The sequence below is a fragment of the Tursiops truncatus genome, chromosome 2 (genome assembly GCF_011762595.2).
Source record: "Tursiops truncatus isolate mTurTru1 chromosome 2, mTurTru1.mat.Y, whole genome shotgun sequence".
Classification (NCBI taxonomy): Eukaryota; Metazoa; Chordata; class Mammalia; order Artiodactyla; family Delphinidae; genus Tursiops; species Tursiops truncatus.
Window position 1 is genome coordinate 118,737,731 of NC_047035.1, and position 20,753 is coordinate 118,758,483.

Below are 20,753 nucleotides of genomic sequence, written 5' to 3' on the forward strand. Positions count from 1 at the left end.
TTTTAAGTAGCACTGCCCTACAGCACTTCCATCAGAGGATTCTATTCTAAGTGACAGCATCCTAAGCAAAGCTCAGCGGTGGAGCTCCCTTTGGCCAAACTGAACTATTCTCATCTTTCGGTTCTTTTTCCTCTGTAGCCTTAGTTTCTCTTGCATAACCTTTCACATTGCTTGGGCTGCCGACTGGGAGAGCTGGTCCTAATGCAGGACCTTCAGTATTCTTTCCTCATATCCACACATCAAGTCTGGCTTGGCTCAGCCCACACGTTCATTCTCAAACCCATCCCTGCAGACAGACATGATAATCTGGCCAGACTGAGTGATGTGCTCACCTTTGTGAAAGGTGTGGGATTATCTGATTGACAGACCTACTAGGACCACCTGGAGTAGAGGGGCAGAAAACCAGAGTGGAAAATCCATAGCTTACAGGAATGATGAGCTCAAGGCAGTGGTCACCTCTCGGGGGTAGAGGGAAACAGAGAAGAATGAGACCTGAAAGGGACACACAGGCAGCTTCAAAAGTATTGATTAATTTGTTTCTGAAGCTCGGTAGTGGATACACAGGGCTTTCATTTTAATTCTACCTTTCGCGTTTTACTATGTTTGCAAGTATGTATGTGTACACACACACACACACACACACACACACACACACACACACACGATTTTTAAGTCCAGTATGAACACCCATCAATATCAAAGGTTGGTGAACGACTCTTATTTCACTAGATAGGCTTCGGATAGGGTAATATCAGACGAGACCTAGGAGAAGGACAGCTCTCCGTTTTGCTCAAATTGGGCTACAGGTTCTCCAAGATGGTAGGGGAACAAAGAATAGAAAATCTTCACTGCACAGTTCCCACCTTTCTTTTCTTATGATGTTTACATTTCTGTCCATTTTAACATCTTATTTAAAAGTAACTGGGACTTCCCTGGTGGCGCAGTGGTTAAGAATCCGCCTGCCAATGCAGGGGACATGGGTTCAATCCCTAGTCCAAGAAGATCCCACATGCCGTGGAGCAACTAAGTCTGTGCGCCACAACTACTGAGCCTGTGCTCTAGAGCCCACGAGCCACAACTACTGAGCCCATGTGCCACAACTACTGAAGCCTGTGGCCTCGGGCCCATGCTCTGCAACAAGAGAAGCCACCGCGATGAGAAGTCCATGCACCGCAATGAAGAGTAGCCCCTGATCGGCGCCAACGAGAGAAAGCCCATGTGTAGCAATGAAGACGCAACGCAGCCAAAAAAAAAGTAACTGCAAGAGTAGCCACAGTACACATAAAGTGTGAAAAGACCACAGCCCTATTAATCCTGGTATCTTTAACAGTTACTGCTAGAGAATGTTTTCCTTCACCATTTCCATTCTTTCCAAGTTTTATTCAAAAAAAAAAAAAGAGGGGGAGGGTGATTAAGATGTCCATAAAGAGTAACCATCATTACAATATTCACCTGGACAGCAATAACAAGGACCCAATTCAGTTGGTACCATCCTATTTTCCCACTAGACAAGTTAAAAAAAAAGTCAAAGCTTTCTCAATGTGGAAGAATAGGACAGCTTTTACACTGAAATGGTGCCCCAAATGAGTTATAAAATCCCTGATTTTGTCTTCTATTTATCCTTTTCTTTCTGTTCTTTTTCTTTCTTCTCACGCTCAGCTTTCGCTTCTTCTTCCTCATGTTTTTTGATCAACTGTTCCACTTCCTTTTGTTTGAGAACTCTGATGACTGTCTTTCCATTCTCTCTTGTTAGTGTGGCGATTTCCACTGGAAGCAAACACACACACTTGTAATACAGGCAGCCATACTTAGCCAAAACCCTTAATAAGCAACCACAGTTTAATCTCTTCATACCGTTTGAGCCATAGTACACCACTTTTCCAAGTTTTCTGCTGAATATAATTCATGGATACTTTCATGGAAACAAAATACCTTCAATACTGTAATGTTTTTATGAATATTTTTACTTTAATATCATCTTTATCTTCATCCATACTAACTTTCTGAGCTGCTGTTCTGTTACTTTTGCGGAAAAAGTACAACCAGCCAATTGCTCTAGCTGGCCTGACCAGAAAGAGCCAGTTTCCTCGTTAGAACCTCTGAGGGCTCAGCCAAAATCTTTAACCAGTACTTACACTTACTTTTCATGAACTTTTCAAATCTCTTTTCAAAACAAAGGCATGAAAAGCAGCTCCCATGACTATGGATGAGAAAAGCAGACTAATGCCAAAAGGAGGAGAAATTTTGAGAAGGGAAAATTGAGTAGTGCCTCCTTGAAATTAGGTAGAAGTAGACAAGAGGACAATCTGCAAGTAAATGGCATTTTTTAAAGCAACACCAGGAGCTAAGTTATCCTAAACTAAATCAATACGTTAATTTACCACAATTTTTGAAAAACATTACTTACAAATATTGTTTTATATGGTCATGTAACTTTAGTTAAATAAAGCATTTACAATTGCAAACATGGGCTTAACGTAAGAGATCAGTAGATTCAGAAGAACAGAGGGTACAACTCATGCAAATGTTGTATCTCTGGTAAAGGACACCAAACATATATAACCATATAATTACTTTCATATTCTTTATCATATGTACACATGAGCACAGATATCATTGTCAAGAAGTCGATAAGATAAAATAGCATGGATCAGATTTAACTATGAATATTGAGAACATTCAGGCTCAAGTCCTTAAGCCTGTTATGTAGTGTGGGACGGTGGCTCCAGAACTTGTCAGTGTTGACCTTGGTCAAGTCTTAGGAAATAGCTGTAAGGTCACCTAACTTATAAGGCTGCTGTTTCAGTGCACTATGATAACATGTTAAAGGCCTACTCTATCAATTCCCTCACTAAGCAAACAAATTAGAGGAGTGGACATAAATTACCTTTTTCAGCAGAGAGCTTACTAACATCCATGGTCTTATTTAGGACTTTGATAGCTAAAGCAAGAGCTGACTTCAAAGTCATTTCTCCTTCTTTGTAATCTTGTTTTAACATTGACACAGCTGCCTATAAAACATAAGGAAGAATCAACATAGAGAACTTCCTTTAAATTTTTGCAATTTTTAGGAACATGAATAATGCCTGAATTATTATTGGCATTATAACCAACATAAACAATTTTTTTTAACATCTTTATTGGGGTATAATTGCTTTACAATGGTGTGTTAGTTTCTGCTTTACAACAAAGTGAATCAGTTATACATATACATATGTTCCCATATCTCTTCCCTCTTGCATCTCCCTCCCTCCCACCCTCCCTATCCCACCCCTCCAGGCGGTCACAAAGCACCAAGCCGATATCCCTGTGCCATGTGGCTGCCTCCCACTAGCTATCTACCTTACGTTTGTTAGTGTGTATACAACATAAACAATTTTAATGGCAGGGAGGGTTGACATGGGATAGGGGTGCAAAGGAGGGATGTTGATGATCTATGAATGAATCCCAGGTATCCATGACAGAATTCAGGGCGTCTGTGAACTAGTATGTGGGAGACGGGGGAACTAGATCTTATTTTCACAACTTCTAACTGAAAATTAGCACTTCCTTTCATTATTACTGTAGGCAGTAAACCCTAGTAGTATTAGTAGTACCTGTGACTTCATCACCAATAGAAATCACAGATACTTTCATATCACATTAAGGCTGTTGCAGCTACCTTAAAATGCTGTTTACACTCATCACTACTTTAAAACTACGGCAGTTACTAGACCCTTTGCTACATTCTATAGCAACACAAAAATACTCACAGCGCTATTATTTCCAATGCATGTAGCTTTCCATCCTCCATAATTTCCGCTAGGGTCACTCTGATAGAGCTGAAAGCCATAGTGCTTATCCCAGCCAATGTAAAGCAATGAAACACCAAAGGGACGTTTTCCTTTAACAGAGAAAAAAAAAGCTAAACATACCAACAATCTAAATTTAGTGTCACTATGGTTACTTGAGCTCAGTGGCTAACCCCTCTTCTGTGAAGTTAAGCATTCATAAACTGTTCCGTGTTCTGGCCACCACAGATAAGCTCCATCAAAAATTCCACTTTTGTTTCTAGGATTTGGATGCAGCCAGGAGAGGGAATAAAGACAAAGAGGACCAGTGCTAAATTTCATCATTATGTAAAAAGCAATTTGTTTCCTGATTTGAAAATGTTATTTTGGCCTTTCAATAGTCTATTAATAAAATGTTCGATAGTCTACATAGTGGAAGCCAGTTAGTTCATGAAGTGAGAATGGATGAAAAGTGTCTACTTATTTCACTTTCAATTTCATTTTACCATCTCAAAAAGGTTATTACTCATAAAACGTTTTATCTTTTGGGAATAAAATTTCCAAAAGTTTCAGTACCTCCAAACTGCGTATAAGCTTGTTTGATATCACACAGTGCTGTGACCAACTGCTCACAAGGAATTGGCTCCTGATACTGCAATAAATACCTAGGATAAAGAAACTGGCGTATGAATAGTTTTCTCTAAAACACTCTATATACACACTCTAAGCAAAATGCCCTCTGAAAAGAAATCTCTGTCATGGGGTCAACATAATAGTCACTTATAAATAATCTAAAGGGGGAGAGTAGAGGGCATGGCAACATCTTAAAAATCATATAGTAACTAATATTTTGCAAGTTTGGTTAAAGAAAAAAACACTGTAATTTGCAATTAATAGGTTTTTAATGACTTTAATCTTTACAAAAATGAGTTCTTAGAAACATCGAAACTAATTTTACATATCATCAATTATAGTATTTATGACCATACCTTTGAGCAATGAGCCTCAGTTCATTAGTCAGAACATTAGCATCAGAAGTTATGCCTGCCACACTGCAGGCCATATCCCTTGAGGAAAAGAAAGACATTTATCTGTAAGCAGAGAAGATGTTTACCAGGGGTATTTTACAAGTTTTAGAAAGTACTAAGCTCTATTAGAAATTCACCATGCTTCCTCTCAGCTGCTACACCCTTCAGACAAAACCTATGTGTTTTATCTTTGTAGGAAACTTTCAACTTGATGTCATTCAACACATAAGATAAACAAATGCACACTTAAGTTCTTCACAAGAGATGTATTTACCATCACCACCCTGTGAACAGGGCAAGAGAATAAACACTAGGAAGCTAGGGTAAATCCCAAGAAGATTCAACCACAAAGAAGAAAAAGGTTTTGCCAGACAGGAAGACAGACTACCCCACGCTCTTGGGTAGTAAGCACTCTCACCTCCTAAGGCCTAACTTGATGGGGGTGAGGGTGAGGGGACCCGAAGGGCGGGATATTTTATGAGCCTGCCTAGGAAGCTCAGGGCTAGGCTTACAGGGAGGGTGCATTTCCTTTCTCTACTCCCCATTCCCTGAAAGCCGCCCCGGCTCTCCTACAGCTTCGACACCCTCTGGCACTGTGCCTAATCAAGCCTGCAAGCTGCTGAGGGGCCCAATAGTGACTGTGGAGGGATGACACTTTCTTGGGTGAGTGTATCAGAAAGGCCCTATAACCAGAATTCACCTGGCTCACCACTGAAGGGAAAGTCTCCAATGAGCAAATCCAGCTCTCTGCTAGCTGCAAAGCCCTGAACACCCAACTGTAACAGAAACTTCACTAAGTGTACAGAAAAGTCTAAACTTTTCCCAGACCTTCAGGAGGCCTATTCTTTGGTAAGATTCAGTATAATTCAAAATAATTCCTGAGTAACCATTATAAACAATACCTTGAGGGCCTCCTATATGCCAAACACTGTGCTAGTTTATCTCATTCATTTAATTTTATTTCATTAAACTGCCACAACCGCTCTAGTAGGCTCTGAAGCCCAGAGAAGTTAAACAATGGGTGTGAAGTCACAGCTTTCATATTCTTTCATATTCTTTGGTGAATATGAAAGTCCCAGTTACTTTCATATTCTTTGCATTGGTGGAGCCCAGATTTAACCCAAAGCTGTGTGACTACCAGGCCTCTTATCACTATACAACGCTGTTTCTCCACTAAGTACTTGACCCTGCACTTTAAAAGAATAACATATGGTCCTGGGCCTCAAGGAAGTTTCAAGCAAGTAAGTTAAAAGGAAAAAATTTCAGAAGTAAAAACAGAACCAACTGTTCAATTCTATCATGTCACATGGAATAGCCCTCCGAAAATATGATGAGATGTTTGCCCTAAGATTTCACTTACTCATTCAGTTTATAAATTTTTTCAGAAAAAAAGACTTCATCAAGAAGCTTGTGGATGTTACGTCTCTCTGCTGCAAGCAGAACACCATCATTTGCTAAAATTCCCAAACAGGTGCCTGCATGTCCTATAGCTTCCATGGCATATTCAACTTGGTACAAGCGACCTACAAGACAAAAGCAGTGAGAAACCAAGACTCTCTTCCTTGTTCTTGCACCACTGGTTCAAGAGAAATCAGCAACAACACTGGAGGGCTACAGACGAGAGTCCTACTTTTACTCATAGTCCTGTGATGTACATAATCAACCTGGTGATCATTACTTCAAACTACAGAAAGGATGAACAACTGAGTCTTAAAAAAAGTTTGTAGATTCCCCACCCACCCCTAAAATTCAAATACTTAAAATTTTTTTTTTATTTGAGACAGGTCAAACAATTTATATTTTACCTTCTGGAGAAAATATAGTGGTCCTGGAGTCATATCTTCGAGACTGCAAAGGAAAAACATACAAATGATTCCTCCCCACTTTTAGTAAGCCAACTCCTGTAAACCCTCAAGTCATTTTACAGAACACATCCTGGTATACAAAATTCAGAGAGTGGGAGGAAACTGGTAAGGCATCATTCCATTTCAATTTTCTCATGCAAGTCTGTAAGCTGAGTACAAGCAATACAATTTATCAGGCAACAGCTAACTGGCATGTATATTAACTCACCATGTTTTCTGAACTTTATGATAATTCCTGTAAAAAGAAAACAGGATAATTATTAAAATGAAACTTACAATTTAAAAAGCATTTCTTGACTTGAAAAAAAAATGTTTTCTTCACTCTCTTCATTCAGCCAACACTTACGGTGCACCAGGCACTATGCCAAATGCTGGAATGCCAGCATGGGTAAGAGCAATCTCTTTCCTAAAGAGCGTACAGTCTGGTGGCCAGGTGAGGGAGAAGACACAGAAGGACACTTATAAAGCAATATGGTAACAGAGGCACTAAGGGTAGAGTGGGAAGAGGGTTGGAGAAAATCAAGAAAGTATTTTTTGCGAAACACATACAGAAAATGAGCCCAAATTAGAGATGGGAGAGGCAGAAATAAGGGTGAGAACATTTAGGTCTAAGAGGAAGAACAGGGGAAGAAAGAAGGGAAAGGCATTCCAGGCAGAGGAGAAAGCTTGGGCAAAAGGCACTGAGGCAGAATAGCTTAATGGGCGAGAGAAATTGCTGAAGTTAAAAAAGATATGAAAAAACTAAAGAACTAAGCAAGTATCCAGACCATGTAGAGTTTTGAATGCCAAGCTAAGAGGCTTAGGCTTTCTCCAGAGAACGATACGGGGTCCTGAACTACGAAGGGGAGGAGCGGGATGGTAATCTTTGGCATCTTTACTATTACTGCAAAAGACAACACTGGGGCTCAGCGTGATTTGGTGGAAAAGCCAAACTTCGGCCTCCAGAGCCAATTTTCCCAAATTCTAGAATATCGGTAATTAAAAATGTAAAGATAAGCAGGGATCAGGTCCCGAAGGCCCGCGTGCCCAGGTAAAACTATGAATGCTATCTCTTATGCAATGGGGCTCCAAAGAACGATGCTGGGCCAAAGAGCCACAGGAGCTGACCGGCATTTTAGAAAGATCGCTCTGGCTGGCGAAGAGTGGGGCAGGGTAACCAGCTATGCGGCTCCTGCAACACGCAGGTGAAAGGTAAGGCTGGCCCTGAGCAGAGCGCCAGGAGATCACAGAGAGGAGACCGCCGGGGCTTCTGATTCGCGAGAGAACACAACTTTCTCATCTCCACGCCAGACGCAGGACAACGGCCCGAGGCGAGTTCACCTGCACCTCCTTTCCCGCAGGTTCACTTTCACTACGGACTCTTAACAGTGACGGAGGCAGCCCTACAACTCTGTCCTGCCCACCGGCCCCGCGCCCGCCCCGCCGCCCGAGCGTCCCCAGCCCCGTGGTGCCTGCTCAGCGCAGAGAAGCCCGACGGCGGCCGTCCGGAGCCAGTCCCGCGGCCGGTCCATCACCAAGGAGCCGGTGCAGAGTCATCGTGTCCACGGTTCCTCGGCGGCCGCTGCAGGCCGGGACCAGCTCTGCCGCAACGCTCAGGATCCCCGCCCGCGGAGAGAGCGGCCAAGCTTCCGCGAGTGCGCAGGGGGCAAAGGCTCACCGAGGGGAGACGCTGAAGAGCCTACACGGAGCTCTTTCTCTGCGAGAGAAAACGCACCACCACCGCCTGAGTATCCGCTGCTAATATGGCCCCCGCGCGTGCGCAGAGCCACCGGCGGGGGCGGGGCAGCCAAGGACGCGGAACTCCTTCTGGGGGGCGGAGCGAGCGCCGGTTGTACTCGTGGGAGCCGCGGAGTTGAGGCTCGGAGGCACTGGCAGGGACCCTCAGCACGATGAGGGGGCACTAGAACACGGGGAGCGGGGCAGGAAGGCCCTGGCCAAGGAGGAAGTGGAATTATAGCTAATGTCCCTTTTCCACTGTTTGCGCTTTATTTTCACTTTCGATTTCTGTTCAGCACTAAGTCATTGGCCCAGGAGAGCACTGGTGTGGGACCGCCTGTTAATTGCTTGCCTTTCCTGCCCTGTTCTCAAAACGGACCCAAGCACGTCAGACGTTACCCTTCACTCTGCCTTTTCTCACCATCTCCCTTCTTGAATCTGTCTTCCACTTTTATTGCTGATACATGCATTTTGGGGCATATAAAGCATACTATGAGGGGGTTTACACCTTTGGGAGAACTTTCACCCTAGTCTTCTCCTCTTGTCTTTTCACCTCGTTAGAAAGGATTCCCCTGACCAACCTAGTTAAAGCAATACCCTACCATCACCGTACACACACGTTATCTTTTATACAGAAATTGTCATGTTTATTTATGTGTTCATTATCCATCTCTCCTTTCCACTCTTTTTTTCATCTGGCTTCAGTCTCTGTGTAAACTATCTACTATTCATGTTTTAAGTTTCTCCGAGCTAGACGCTTGACTAGGTCTGAATTAATGTGTAGTCATTTGCTCATAGTCTCCTCGAAGAAGAGGTCCACAGGGTAGGGACTTTGTCCTCTTCATGATGGGCAAAAACTTATTATTGACGGATCTGGGCTTTGAAAAGGAGGTAACCTGGGAACGAGTTGTGGTTTGAGGTCTCTCCTTTCATTTCTGCTTCCCAGGCACATAGGGAGGTGAGCCAAGGCAAAATGGTAAGGGCCACAGCCAGACAGGTGGTGTTCTGAAAGCATCCTTAGGTGGCAGTGTAACTTATGTAATCTCTCTGAGGATTCCTGCCACCTTAGTTCATTCTGACGAATTAAGCATTAAGAGTTTTAAATGAGAGGTAGAATTTATTAGGTCAAAAGAAGAGGGATCAGTTGAGATAAAAGAGCAGAAGTAAAAATGAGTTTAACAAGTTTGGGTGACAGAGTAGCTCAGTCTGGTCAGAGTGAAGAGACGTCAATAAAGGGAGGAAAAGAGGAAAGGCATTTTAGGCCAAACTGTAGAATGCCTTCAATGCCAGAATTTTTTCTCTGTAGGTAGTGGGAAAAGAGGATTAAAGTGATGTTTTAGGATGATGAAGCCTCATGATCTCCCATCCCACATGTTCCTCCTACAATGTGGCATGGATGCTTCCCATTGAGAGGTTTTGTGTCCCTTTCCCCTGAATCTGGGTGGGCCTGTGACTGCAACGGAAGTAACATCATATGACTTCCAAATGCAGGTCATAAAAAATAAATTTCTGTCTTGTTCTCTTGGGAAGGTGTTTCTTGGAACCCTGGCACCATGCCATTAACAAGCAGAGACCAAATGGAGAGATATTCCACCAACAGCCCGGCTGAGGTTCCAGCATGACTGGCCAGATTTGTGAGTGAGGATTCCTCTAGATGATCTTAGTCCCCCATCATTGAATCTCCCCCAGCATTGAGGTCTTCCCCACTGAGGCCCCAGGCATTGTGGAGCAGAGACAAGCTGTCCCAGGGCCTGTCTGAATTCGTGACCTGAAGAATCCATAAGATATAAAAAATTGAGCTTTCAATCTACTAAGTTTTTGGTTAAATTGTCACACAGCAATATATTGTAATGAGAGTTTTTATCTGGCCCTAATATGAAGGCTGTAAGGTGGAGAGATTAAGGATAATAACACCAGAAAGTAAAGTTCTGTTGCAGTCTAGAGGGATAAAAGCCCAGACAGAAAAAGATACTTGCAAGAGTACAGTCTTTGCTGGAGGTATGGTATTGATTCCCAAATCTAGAACTGGTTTTCCTCCTCATTCGTGGAAAGAACCAAAGACCAGCACTTGTAGACGTGCGTTCATTCTAACAGTTCATCAGACGGTTCTCTATTAAGGCTGTGCTAGGGGCCTGGCACCAAGCTAGGTTCTGAAGATAATGAAATAAATATTATTCAATGTATGCCACCAAAGAGTTTATAAACTACATTGACCTGATTGATTGGAGATAAGCTAGGGCAAACACCAAATAGTAAAATAGCAATGCAAGGCAGCCCGTATTTAAATATCTGAAGAGTTGGTCAGCAATATTTGCATTAAGATAATTCAGTGGAAGAGAATCCATGTTAGCAGAAGGAGCAAGCAAGCAGGAAATCTGTAGAGTTTCATGGTATAAGAAAATGAACATTGGTCTGGGAGTGAAATGCAAGTTTTAGTTCATTTTTCTAGTCCCCAGTTTCCTGAATGGTCAAGGCAGATAAAAATCACAACCCCTTAAATTTGAGAAGCATAAGTGCTTTCCTGTGAATGATCTCATTTGATCCTCCTAACACAGGTGTGTATGTGAGCCCATAGAGAGGAGAGGAGGGGAGGGGAGAAAGGAGGAGAGGAGAAAGTGGTATGGGTCCCTGGCTCTCTTGGAGCAAATTGCTTCAACTTTTAAAGCATCTATTTCCTCATCTGAAAATGGGGATTAATCACAACAGTACTATTTACATTCCCACCAACAGTGCAGGAGGGATCCCTTTTCACCACACCCTTTCCAGCATTTATTGTTTCTAGATTTTTTGATGATGGTCATTCTGACTGGCGTGAGGTGATAACTCATTGTAGTTTTGATTTGCATTTCTCTAATAATTAGTGATGTTGAGCATCTTTTCATGTGCCTCTTGGGCATCTGTACGTCTTCCTTGGTGAAATGTCTATTTAGGCCTTCCGCCCATTTTTTAATTGGATTGTTTTTTTTTTTTTATATTGAGCTCCGTGAGCTGTTTGTATATTTTGGAGATTAATCCTTTGTCTGTTGTTTCACTCGCAAATATTTTCTCCCATTCTGAGGGTTGTCTTTTTGGCTTGTTTATGGTTTCCTTTGCTGTGCAAAAGCTTTTAAGTTTACTTAAGTCCCATATATGCACTACCGAATGTAAAATAGTTAGCTAGTGGGAAGCAGCAGCATAGCACAGGGAGATCAGCTCAGCGCTTTGTGATGACCTAGAGGGGTGGGATAGGGAGGCTCAAGAGGGAGGGGATATGGGGACACATGTATGCATATGGTTGATTCACTTTGGTGTACAACAGAAACTAACAGTATTGTGAAGCAATTATACTCCAATAAAGATCTATTAAAAAATCATAACAATACTTTTCTCACGGTTTTTTTTGTGGAGATTAAATGAGATAATGCATGTAAAGTCCTGTGATATAATATGAAATATATGTTTGGTCTTTGTCCCAGGTTCTGGCACAAAGCTTCTAAAACTCTTGTCATTTCCTGAGTGGTAGGGGAGAGAGGAGCTTCTTTTTTATTCATAAGAAGCCCCTTTCAGCTACACATGAATTTATGCTAATGAAGTGAGTCTTGGAGGATGGGGGCTGATTATTAGAGGAACCAACCAAGTGACTAGAGGGCTGGAACTTTCAGCTTCACCCCCCACCTTCTGGGGAGGGGAGATGATTTGATCAACCAGTGGTCAATGATCTGATCAACCGAAGCCAACATAAAAGCCCTACCAAAGAGGTTCAAGAGCTTCTGGCTTGGTGAGCAGATCTACATGCCAGGAGCATGGTGCACCCCCAACTCCACAGAGACAAAAGCTTCTGTGCTTAGGATCCTTCTGGATCTCACCTTATGTATTTCTTCCTCTGTCCATTTATTATTATACCCTTAAAATAAACTAATAAACATAAGTAAGCATTTCCCCGAGTTCTTTGGGCTGTACTAGCAAATTATAGAAGCTGAGGAGGGGGTCATGGGAACCCCCAACTTACAGCCAGTTGGTCAGAAGTACAACCTAGGACTTGAGGCTGGCATCTGAAGTGGAGGCAGTTTTGTGGGACTGAGCCCTTAACCTGGGGGTCTGCTCTAGCTCCAAACAGTTGGTGTCAGGATTGCTTAATGCGAAGGAAAACTCCACATGTTTAGCGTCAGAAGTGTTGTGAGAGTAGAGAGAGTTTTCTTTTAAATACTTAGTACTCAATAAATATTTGTTTTTATTATTTATTGTTAAACAGTAAGGCAGGAAGGACAGGGATTTGATCATCATTTACTGATCTAAAATTCTGATTCCTAAGAATCAGATCACTGATTGAATATGAGAGAGGCAAAAAGAAAACTTCTCCAATATTTTGAGTTTGGGTAACCTGGTTCATTCATTTAGTAAGTATTTATTAAGTCTTTTCTATGTGCCAAGCCCTGTGCTAAGAACTTTGCATTAATTTCTAAGAACTCTAACTCTATGAGGTACTACAGGCACTATAAGATAGGTACTACTTCACCTTTACAGATAAGGAAATTAAGGTACAGAGAAGTTAAAGGTGAATATAAGAATGATACAAGAGTGATACAAGAAAATTCAGAGAGAGACCTAGTTTGGGGAGTATAGATAGCTCTATAGGTAGGTCATTAGATGGAGAGATATAGAATCAATGTGTTCTTATGTATATGGAAAGAGATAACTACTGAGAAGGTGTTTGAATGGACAGGGTTCTAGACTTGAGTCATCTCTAGAGAATGGAGGGTTAAAATGGCAAGAAGTAAACAGCTATTTACTATATCATACTAAGGGGGACATGAAGAGAAATCAGTGAAGGAAATACAGTGGTATGATTAAAGTCAAGTAGTACATGTGAGCTATGTTCTTCAATATTACATATTCCTATGAAAAGAAACATAAATTGTAGAGAATTTTAAAATATCTGCTTAGGGTCTTTCTTAGTATCGATATGAAAACTATTTCGGTACTTCAGGAGTTAGTGGCCTTGCCTGGGTGTGTTATTTGCTTACTTGCAGTTCCAGTGAGTTCTGGCATCTATCTCTGGAGTTACAGTTTCAATTGCTCTCTCAAACAAGTTAAAGCTTTCTCTTATGAATATCATCTGTGTTTCCTCCTAAGGCACTATGTGTGCCTTATTTTCTCCAGCCTTTCTTCTAGTATACATTAATTTTGTAAATATTTTAAAGACCATGGGAAAGGCACTATACCAGGTGTAAAAAGGGATGAAAGACAAAAAAAGTTTTACATAGTTTCTGACCTCAAATAGCTCTTAGGCTAGATGACTACACAGCCATCATCCATGATACCAAGTGATGTGCCATACAGAAGACAGGGTACAATGGGATTCTGGACAACAAAGAGTTGGGAGAAGCCTTCATAGAATTGGTGATATGTTAACTAGGTCTGTGTGTTACATCCACTTATTTAAAATATGTGAATATGTCTATACATATATATTCCTTTCAAAGTTTAAAAAAATCACTGATCTCAGGGCTGCAGCAGACCTTGAGAGATTATCCGATTCAGAATATCACTCTACATGTTTGATACACAAGGCAAGTGAGACCCATAGAAAGACATGCTTGTTCATGTAGTACTTTCTTAGGTTTAAAAAATGGTCATGAAATTGCTAGAAGACCTTAGTGGTTTCATGTGCATTGCAATGTTTCATCAATTCATCTTTAATTATGCAGGGAAACCCTTTATGGAATTAGATTTGGTCCTATTGGTTTTTAATTACCCAAGTTAGTGTGCATTTTTATCTGGTCACATGGAGATCCCAGATTCATAGGACTTGGCAGTTTCAAACCAGATTTCTTCTACAGCTTTCTGGCCCATGTCAAACATTTGCTGTAAGTGCTTCCACCCAGTTTTTGCAGTAATCATGAGATACTCTTTGTTCTCTGGGTATAGCTGGCAAGAGTATGCAGCTAAGACAAGTGACTGACAAAAACGACTGCAAACAAGTAGAAACAAAGCACCCCTCTCCACAGGTGTCAGTGGGACTACACTTTCAAACCCTGCAAGGACATGACCTCCTACTTGTATAGGAGTCTTGCTTTCAATCATCATGTACATGATGGTGATTGCCACTTCAAACACATAGTAGCCATAGCTCATGTCATCAAAATCTAGAATCCCAGACACTTGATATACAGCATCTCCAAAGGCTGACTTGCTGGACTCTATTAAAATGTTATGGTCATTAAGATCTCCATGATTGATACCTGAAAGGAGAAAAATCAAGCCAAGTAAAAACAGTTGTTCAATACCCTAGTTCATTCTCTTTCCATTTCTCTTCCTCAGGTATGGACATTCAGATAATTTGATAAGCAGTCAGAGATAAAGAGCTAATCCCTCTTTTTCTTGAAATAAAATAATTTCCTCTGAAAAGGATAAAAAGCAGTTAATTTTGGTGGTTGTTTTTGCTTTTGCTTCTGATCAATACAAAGCCAGAAGATGGAGACTGTAGTCATTGTGAACACCTGATTTTGGCTATGAGCCAAGTAAAGGGAAAAGAACTGTATACACACACACACACACCCCTACGTGTGTGTGCGTATTCATATTATTATAAGAAGCAAAAAGTCCTAGAATGAACCAGATGTGCCTTTATTTTAACCTAGGATTTCTAAAAGAAATTTCTGATGACAAGATAATTCCGAATGTCCCCAGTCTTTTGATTACTGGAATAGGTGGTGTTATTTTAAGACAGTACCACTCAAAGTGGGGGGCCTGTGGCTAGTGCTGGCCCACAAACTGTTATTAGTCTGCATCAAATAAAAACAGAAATTGAGACTGTTTAGATAATTTCATAGTGGTTTTTCATCAAAGAGTATGACAGGGGCCTTATCTCATTAACAGTATAGGCCAGTTTGGGTGTTGTCAAATGTGCATGGTAAGTCATATGTGGTGTGAGCCGTGAACTAATCTTGAATAGTAGGGCCATGTATCAGGCTGCAGTGGGTTGGGAGAAAACCCCAAACTTTTACCATGGATAGTTTGAGAAGCACTGATTTAAACCACTGAGTGAGGGGACTTCCCTGGTGGTGCAGTGGTTAAGAATCCGCCTGCCAATGCAGGGGACACAGGTTCGAGCCCTGGTCCAGGAAGATCCCACATGCCATGTAGCAACTAAGTCCGTGTGCCACAACTACTGAGCCTGTGCTCTAGAGCTCGCGAGCCACAACTACTGAAGCCTGCACGCCTAGAGCTCGTGCTCCACAACAAGAGAAGCCACCGCAATGAGAAGCCCACGCACTGCAACGATGAGTAGCCCCTGCTCGCTGCAACTAGAGAAAGCCCGTGTGCAGCAACGAATACCCAACGCAGCCAAAAATAAATAAATTTATTAAATAAATAAATAAACCTCTGAGTGAGGATTAGGAGGAGATGGGGATGTCCACGCCTACTGAAGCAGTTAGTCATGTACTTTATAATAAGTACGTGATATAAAGTCCACAATATTAGCTTCTAAATATAATGTTGATTTCTTCTATATGAGTTAGTATTGTGTAATTCATGCTAAGTGATATGGCACAGTTGGTGCCCTGTAAAAGCAATGAATATTACTGTAAACTATATGCTTCTGATTTTGGGGTTCATCATACAATTGATGCCATGTCATAGTTTCACTGGCAATATTTTTTCTTCCTAGAGGTTCATAAAGTAATTGGATATCTTGTACAGTCAAATGGCATTTTAGAATCAATGAAATGTTACTTCACTAATGCAATCTGTATATGCAAGAACCTCTCTCATTTTGTTGCTTCTCTTCACATGTCCAATGGCCTATTAAGAAATGCTACAGCTACTCAATGCTTGGAATAAAATGACAAAAGTTGTTGAATTTGAGAATTAACGAAAGAAAAGAAAGAGTTCTGATCCAGTTGGCAGAGTGAATTCATTCTTTGATAACCCCAATATACATAGCAATGATAAAAGTAAAAAGAGAAAACAATAAATATACAGCCAGCCTCAAAACCAAGATAGATTTATACACTAAAAACAGAATAGAAATGCCAAGCACAAGCAGTGCAGTGAGCAGGAATAAAGCCACAGGCTTGTCTATTGTGTTCCAGATCAGCAGTGTGCTTTCCCCCTTTGGGAGAAGGAACTTAAAATGCTACCTGCTGGTTGGGAAACAGACTCACCACATGAAGCTGAAGGCAGTGATGAGGGTTTCCCAACTCTTAAAAGGATGACAAAATCTGCTACAACCCACTGTTTAGACTACTGCAGGTCCAAGGAGGCAGAAGGACAAAAATATAGCCTTAAAACCAAATGCCAAACCAGGCTGCTGTGTGACTATATTCTGTGCCTGATCATTCGAGTTACTGAAGTCTTTGGTTCAGTGTCTATAGTCAGTTTCTTGTTCTTGCTCATGATACCTTATTTCCCTGTGTGCTGATATAGAGTATGTTCTCTGGCCACAAGGCAGTTACTCTAGAAAAATAATCAAGAAGAACTTCTAACACTGAAAAATACAATGAAAAAGTTAAAAACACAATGGTTGGGTTTAAGAGATTAGACATAGCTAAAGAGAGAATCGATAAACTAGAAAATTGTTGAAAATGCAGCACGGGCAGAGAAAAAGATTAACACACACACACACACGCGTGCGTGTGCACGCGTGAGAAGGTAATATACACAGAGGATTCAGTGAGAAGGTCTAACATGAGCTTAATTGGAGTCTCAAAAGGAGAAGAAAGAGAGAAAGGTGCAGAGGCAAGAATTCTCCATAAATGGTGAAAAACCATGTACACACACAGATTTGAGAAACCTGAGTAGATCAAGAAAAAAAAATATTTTAAGAAAACATCTGAAAAGCATCCCAAAGGAGAAAAAGACAAAAGCAACAGACTGACAGCTGGCCTCTTAGCAGCAATGGAAGCTAGAAGACAGTGGAATTCTAAAATTCTAAACCCATGAAATCTAAAGTTCTATAGGCTGTGAAAATCTCCTCAGGGCTGAAGACAAAATAAAAAACATTTTCAGACAAAATCAGAGAGAGTTCACCATTAGATAACTGCATTAAAGGAAATTCAGAAGGTTGTATTTCAGGCAGGAATAAAATAACTCCAGACAGAAGGTTTGGGGTGCTGGAAGATAAAAAGGGAATATATAAGTAAATCTAAATAAACTAGACTCTAAAACAAAAATAATAATGTCTTTTGTGGTAAAAATATAGAATTAAAGTTTACTAAAACAGCAGCATATGGGTCAGGAAAGAGATAAATGGAATGAAAGTATTTTAAGGTCCTTGTATTGTCTTGAATAATATCAGACTTTGATAAGTTAAAGTCAAATGTTAGAATTCCTAAGGTAATCATTCAAAGAATAGAGAGTATATAATTTTCAAAGTGTGGGAGAGAGAGAAAAAAAAAGACAAAAATAATAAGCACAAAAACAATTCACTCAAAAGAAGGGCAAAAAGGAAAAGAAAAAATGGAAAAGAGAAAAAATCAAGAGAACAAAAATATGACGGGATAGCTATATAATGTCAGATGGAGTAGACATTAAGGCAGAAAACAATGGCAGAGATAAAGAAGGATACCTTATGTTGATAAAAGATACAATTTCCTAGTAAGACAACAATTCAAATTTTATATGCATGTTGCCTTGAAATATATAAAGCAAAATTTGACAGAAATACAAATAAAAATAGACAATCCACAATCAGACTGGGAGATTTTATATATACTTTTCTTAATAATTATTAGAACAAGCAGACAAAAAGATAACTCAATAGTATAGAAAACTTAAACAACATGATTAACAAATTTGACCTACTGGACATATGTATAACTCTGTACCCAGCACCTACTAAATACATTCTTTTTAGCACACAGGGACCATTTTTTAAACATTACCAAATGCTTCATTATAAAGTAAATCTTAACAAATTTCAGAGTACTAAAATCATATAGAGCTGCTCTGTCCCACATAGTAGCCACTTGCCACAAGTTACCATTTAAATTCATTAAGATTAAATAAAATAAAAAATCCAGGGGCTTCCCTGGTGGCAAGGTGGTTGAGAGTCCGTCTGCCGATGCAGGGGATGCGGGTTCGTGCCTCGGTCCGGGAAGATCCCACGTGCCGCGGAGCGGCTGGGCTCGTGAGCCATGGCCGCTGAGCCTGCGCGTCCGGAGCCTGTGCTCCGCAACGGGAGAGGCCACAATAGTGAGAGGCCCGCGTACCACAAAAAAAAAAAAAAAAAAATCCAATTCCTTAGTTGCACCAGTCATTCAAGTGCTCAGTAGCCACACAAAAGCTAGTGTGTTAGACATCACAAATACAGAACATTTCCATCATTGAAGAAAATTCTACTCGAAAGCACTGATACAAAATACGTTCTCTGACCATAATGCAATTACAGTAGAAGTCAACAGTAAAAGGACAATCAAAAATTTCATCATATATATCTTTTATTGATCTATATCAATGGAGAGGTAGACCAATGTTCATGGATTATCTTACTCAACCTTATAATATAAATATATATACCCATTTTCTCCAAATGTGTATACAGATTCAATTCTAGCCAAAATCTAGCCAAAATCTCAACAAAATTTGTCTTTAAACATGACACGCTGATTCCAAAATTGATATGGAAATGTAAAGGACCAAAAATACTCAAGACCCTCTTATAGAAGAACAAGAAGGTGGGAGGACATGTTCTACCAGATATGAAGACTTAAAAAGTTAAAGAAATTAAGATACTATGGTAATCTTTAGGTATGCTCAAAAATATTCCAGTTATCTTCCTTCTAGGAACATGCTGGGTTGCAATTCCCTGCTTCCCCAAAAGTTGTATGCGGCTGTGCGGCTTTTTTTGGCCACTTACATATGAACAGAAATGACATCACTTCAGGGCAGAAGCTTTAAGATCCAGCGTACAATTTACTACATTTTCTTTCCCCATAGCAACATTCCAGTTGATGAAAGTTTCATCAGTCTAAATCCCAAAGTGAGAAAACACAGAGCCCTAGTGAATCCATGATAGACCTGCAGCTTGAGTCCACAAGTCCACAAGAATTTGGGGGTTATTTGTTACTGCAGCATGACCTAGCCTAGCTGATACACAGTGTGGTATGGGTGCAGAGACTGACAAATAGACCAATAGAGTAAAATAGAGTCCAAAGACATATTTGATTTACAACAGAGGTAGTACTGGAAAACAAAAGGAAAAACATGGCTTTTCAATAAATGTTGGTGAGAAAATTTATCAGCCATAAGAAAAATTCACACCATATATAAAAATAAATTCCAGATGGATTATAGGCCTATTATGAAAGGCAAAAAACTAAAACTTTAGGAAGATAATATAGGGTAATATCTCATGACCACAGGTAGGGAAAATTTCTTTCAGAAAACACTAACCATGAGGTAAAAGATTGATATATTTTCAACCAATAAATTAAGGATTATTCATCAAAGCATATCATGAAGAGAGTGAAAAGACAAGCCACAGAATGGAACAAAATATCTGTAACACATATAACCAACCAGGGGCTTGTATCCAGAGAATATTTTGAACTTCTAAAATCAATGAGAAAAAAATCCCAATAGAAAAACAGGCAAAAGACTTGAATAGGCACTTCACAAAAGAATATATCCAAATGGCCAATAATTGGGAAATGTATATTAAAACCACAATAAGCAACCATTACACACACATCAGATTTGCAAAAATTAAAGTCTGATAGTACCAAGGTTGTAGAGGAATATAAATTTTATTCTCTGCTAGTAGTGGTACAAAGTCATACAACCACCTTGGCATTAATAATGCCACCTTGTTTGGCATTATCTCTGAAGTTGAAAATGGACATGAACTATGATTCAGCAATCCTACCCCTGAGCTCATGAAGTCATATACTCAAAGAACTCATGAACATGTATAGCAAGAGACACAAGAATATTCACAGAGCACTGTTCTTAACAGACCCAAACTGGAAAGAACTCAAATATCTTTGAAAAGTAGAATAGATAACGTGTGGTATATTTATGAATCACACACTCTACAGTAATAAAATTTAAAAATAAGCTATAGCCACATGCAACAACATGGATAATCTTACAGAAGTACTATTAAGAAAAAAAAAAGGTAAGACACAAGTGAATATATACTGCAGGGAGACGGGACAGGGAGACCAGTTAGGAGGCTACAGCAATAATCCATTTGAGAAATGATGGTATTTTGGACCAAGTGGTGGTAGTAAATGTGGGGAACAGGGTTAGAAGTAGGGTATTCTTTGAAGTTAGAACTGATAGAATTTGACTGGATGTGAAGTGTGGGAGAAAGAACAAAGTCAAGCTGATGACTTGTAGGTTTTTGGTCAGATTAACTAAGCGAATGGTGGATACTATTTTAACGGAAT

General features: G+C 40.3%; 2 protein-coding genes across 6 annotated transcripts in view; both read right to left on the reverse strand.

Moving 5' to 3' along the window:
• Positions 1-1,356: 1,356 nt before the first annotated feature.
• Positions 1,357-8,428, reverse strand: PSMA4 (proteasome 20S subunit alpha 4). 2 transcript variants are annotated; one of them, XM_019950368.2, is made up of 9 exons: positions 8,321-8,428; positions 6,872-6,898; positions 6,604-6,646; positions 6,159-6,321; positions 4,760-4,837; positions 4,347-4,435; positions 3,753-3,883; positions 2,888-3,011; positions 1,357-1,767 (listed from the first exon to the last, which is right to left on the reverse strand). In XM_019950368.2, exons 2-9 carry the CDS (start codon positions 6,872-6,874, stop codon positions 1,613-1,615), a joined length of 786 nt encoding a protein of 261 aa, XP_019805927.1. In that variant the 5' UTR covers positions 6,875-6,898; positions 8,321-8,428; the 3' UTR covers positions 1,357-1,612. The 2 variants fall into 2 exon arrangements, with proteins under 2 accessions (XP_019805927.1, XP_073657408.1); XM_073801307.1 differs by lacking the exon at positions 2,888-3,011 and having other exon boundaries at positions 1,612-1,767.
• Positions 6,602-20,753, reverse strand: part of HYKK (hydroxylysine kinase) — a 31,066-nt gene continuing 16,914 nt past the window's right edge. Inside the window, exons 5-6 of one of the 4 annotated variants that reach the window (XM_073801306.1) lie at positions 6,872-6,898; positions 6,602-6,646 (exon numbers count right to left, since the gene is read on the reverse strand). In XM_073801306.1, coding sequence (XP_073657407.1) covers positions 6,897-6,898 — 2 coding nt within the window. In that variant the 3' untranslated portion in view covers positions 6,602-6,646; positions 6,872-6,896. The other 3 variants (XM_004319379.4, XM_073801305.1, XM_073801304.1) reach the window with 3 other exon arrangements.

Coding starts and splice junctions, on each gene's coding strand:
- PSMA4 (XM_019950368.2), bottom strand. Junction 4,838..6,158: donor AAAATTTATAAACTGAATGA/GTAAGTGAAATC, acceptor CTTTTCCTCAAG/GGATATGGCCTGCAGTGTGG. Junction 3,012..3,752: donor GCATTGGAAATAATAGCGCT/GTGAGTATTTTT, acceptor TATGTTTTATAG/GCAGCTGTGTCAATGTTAAA.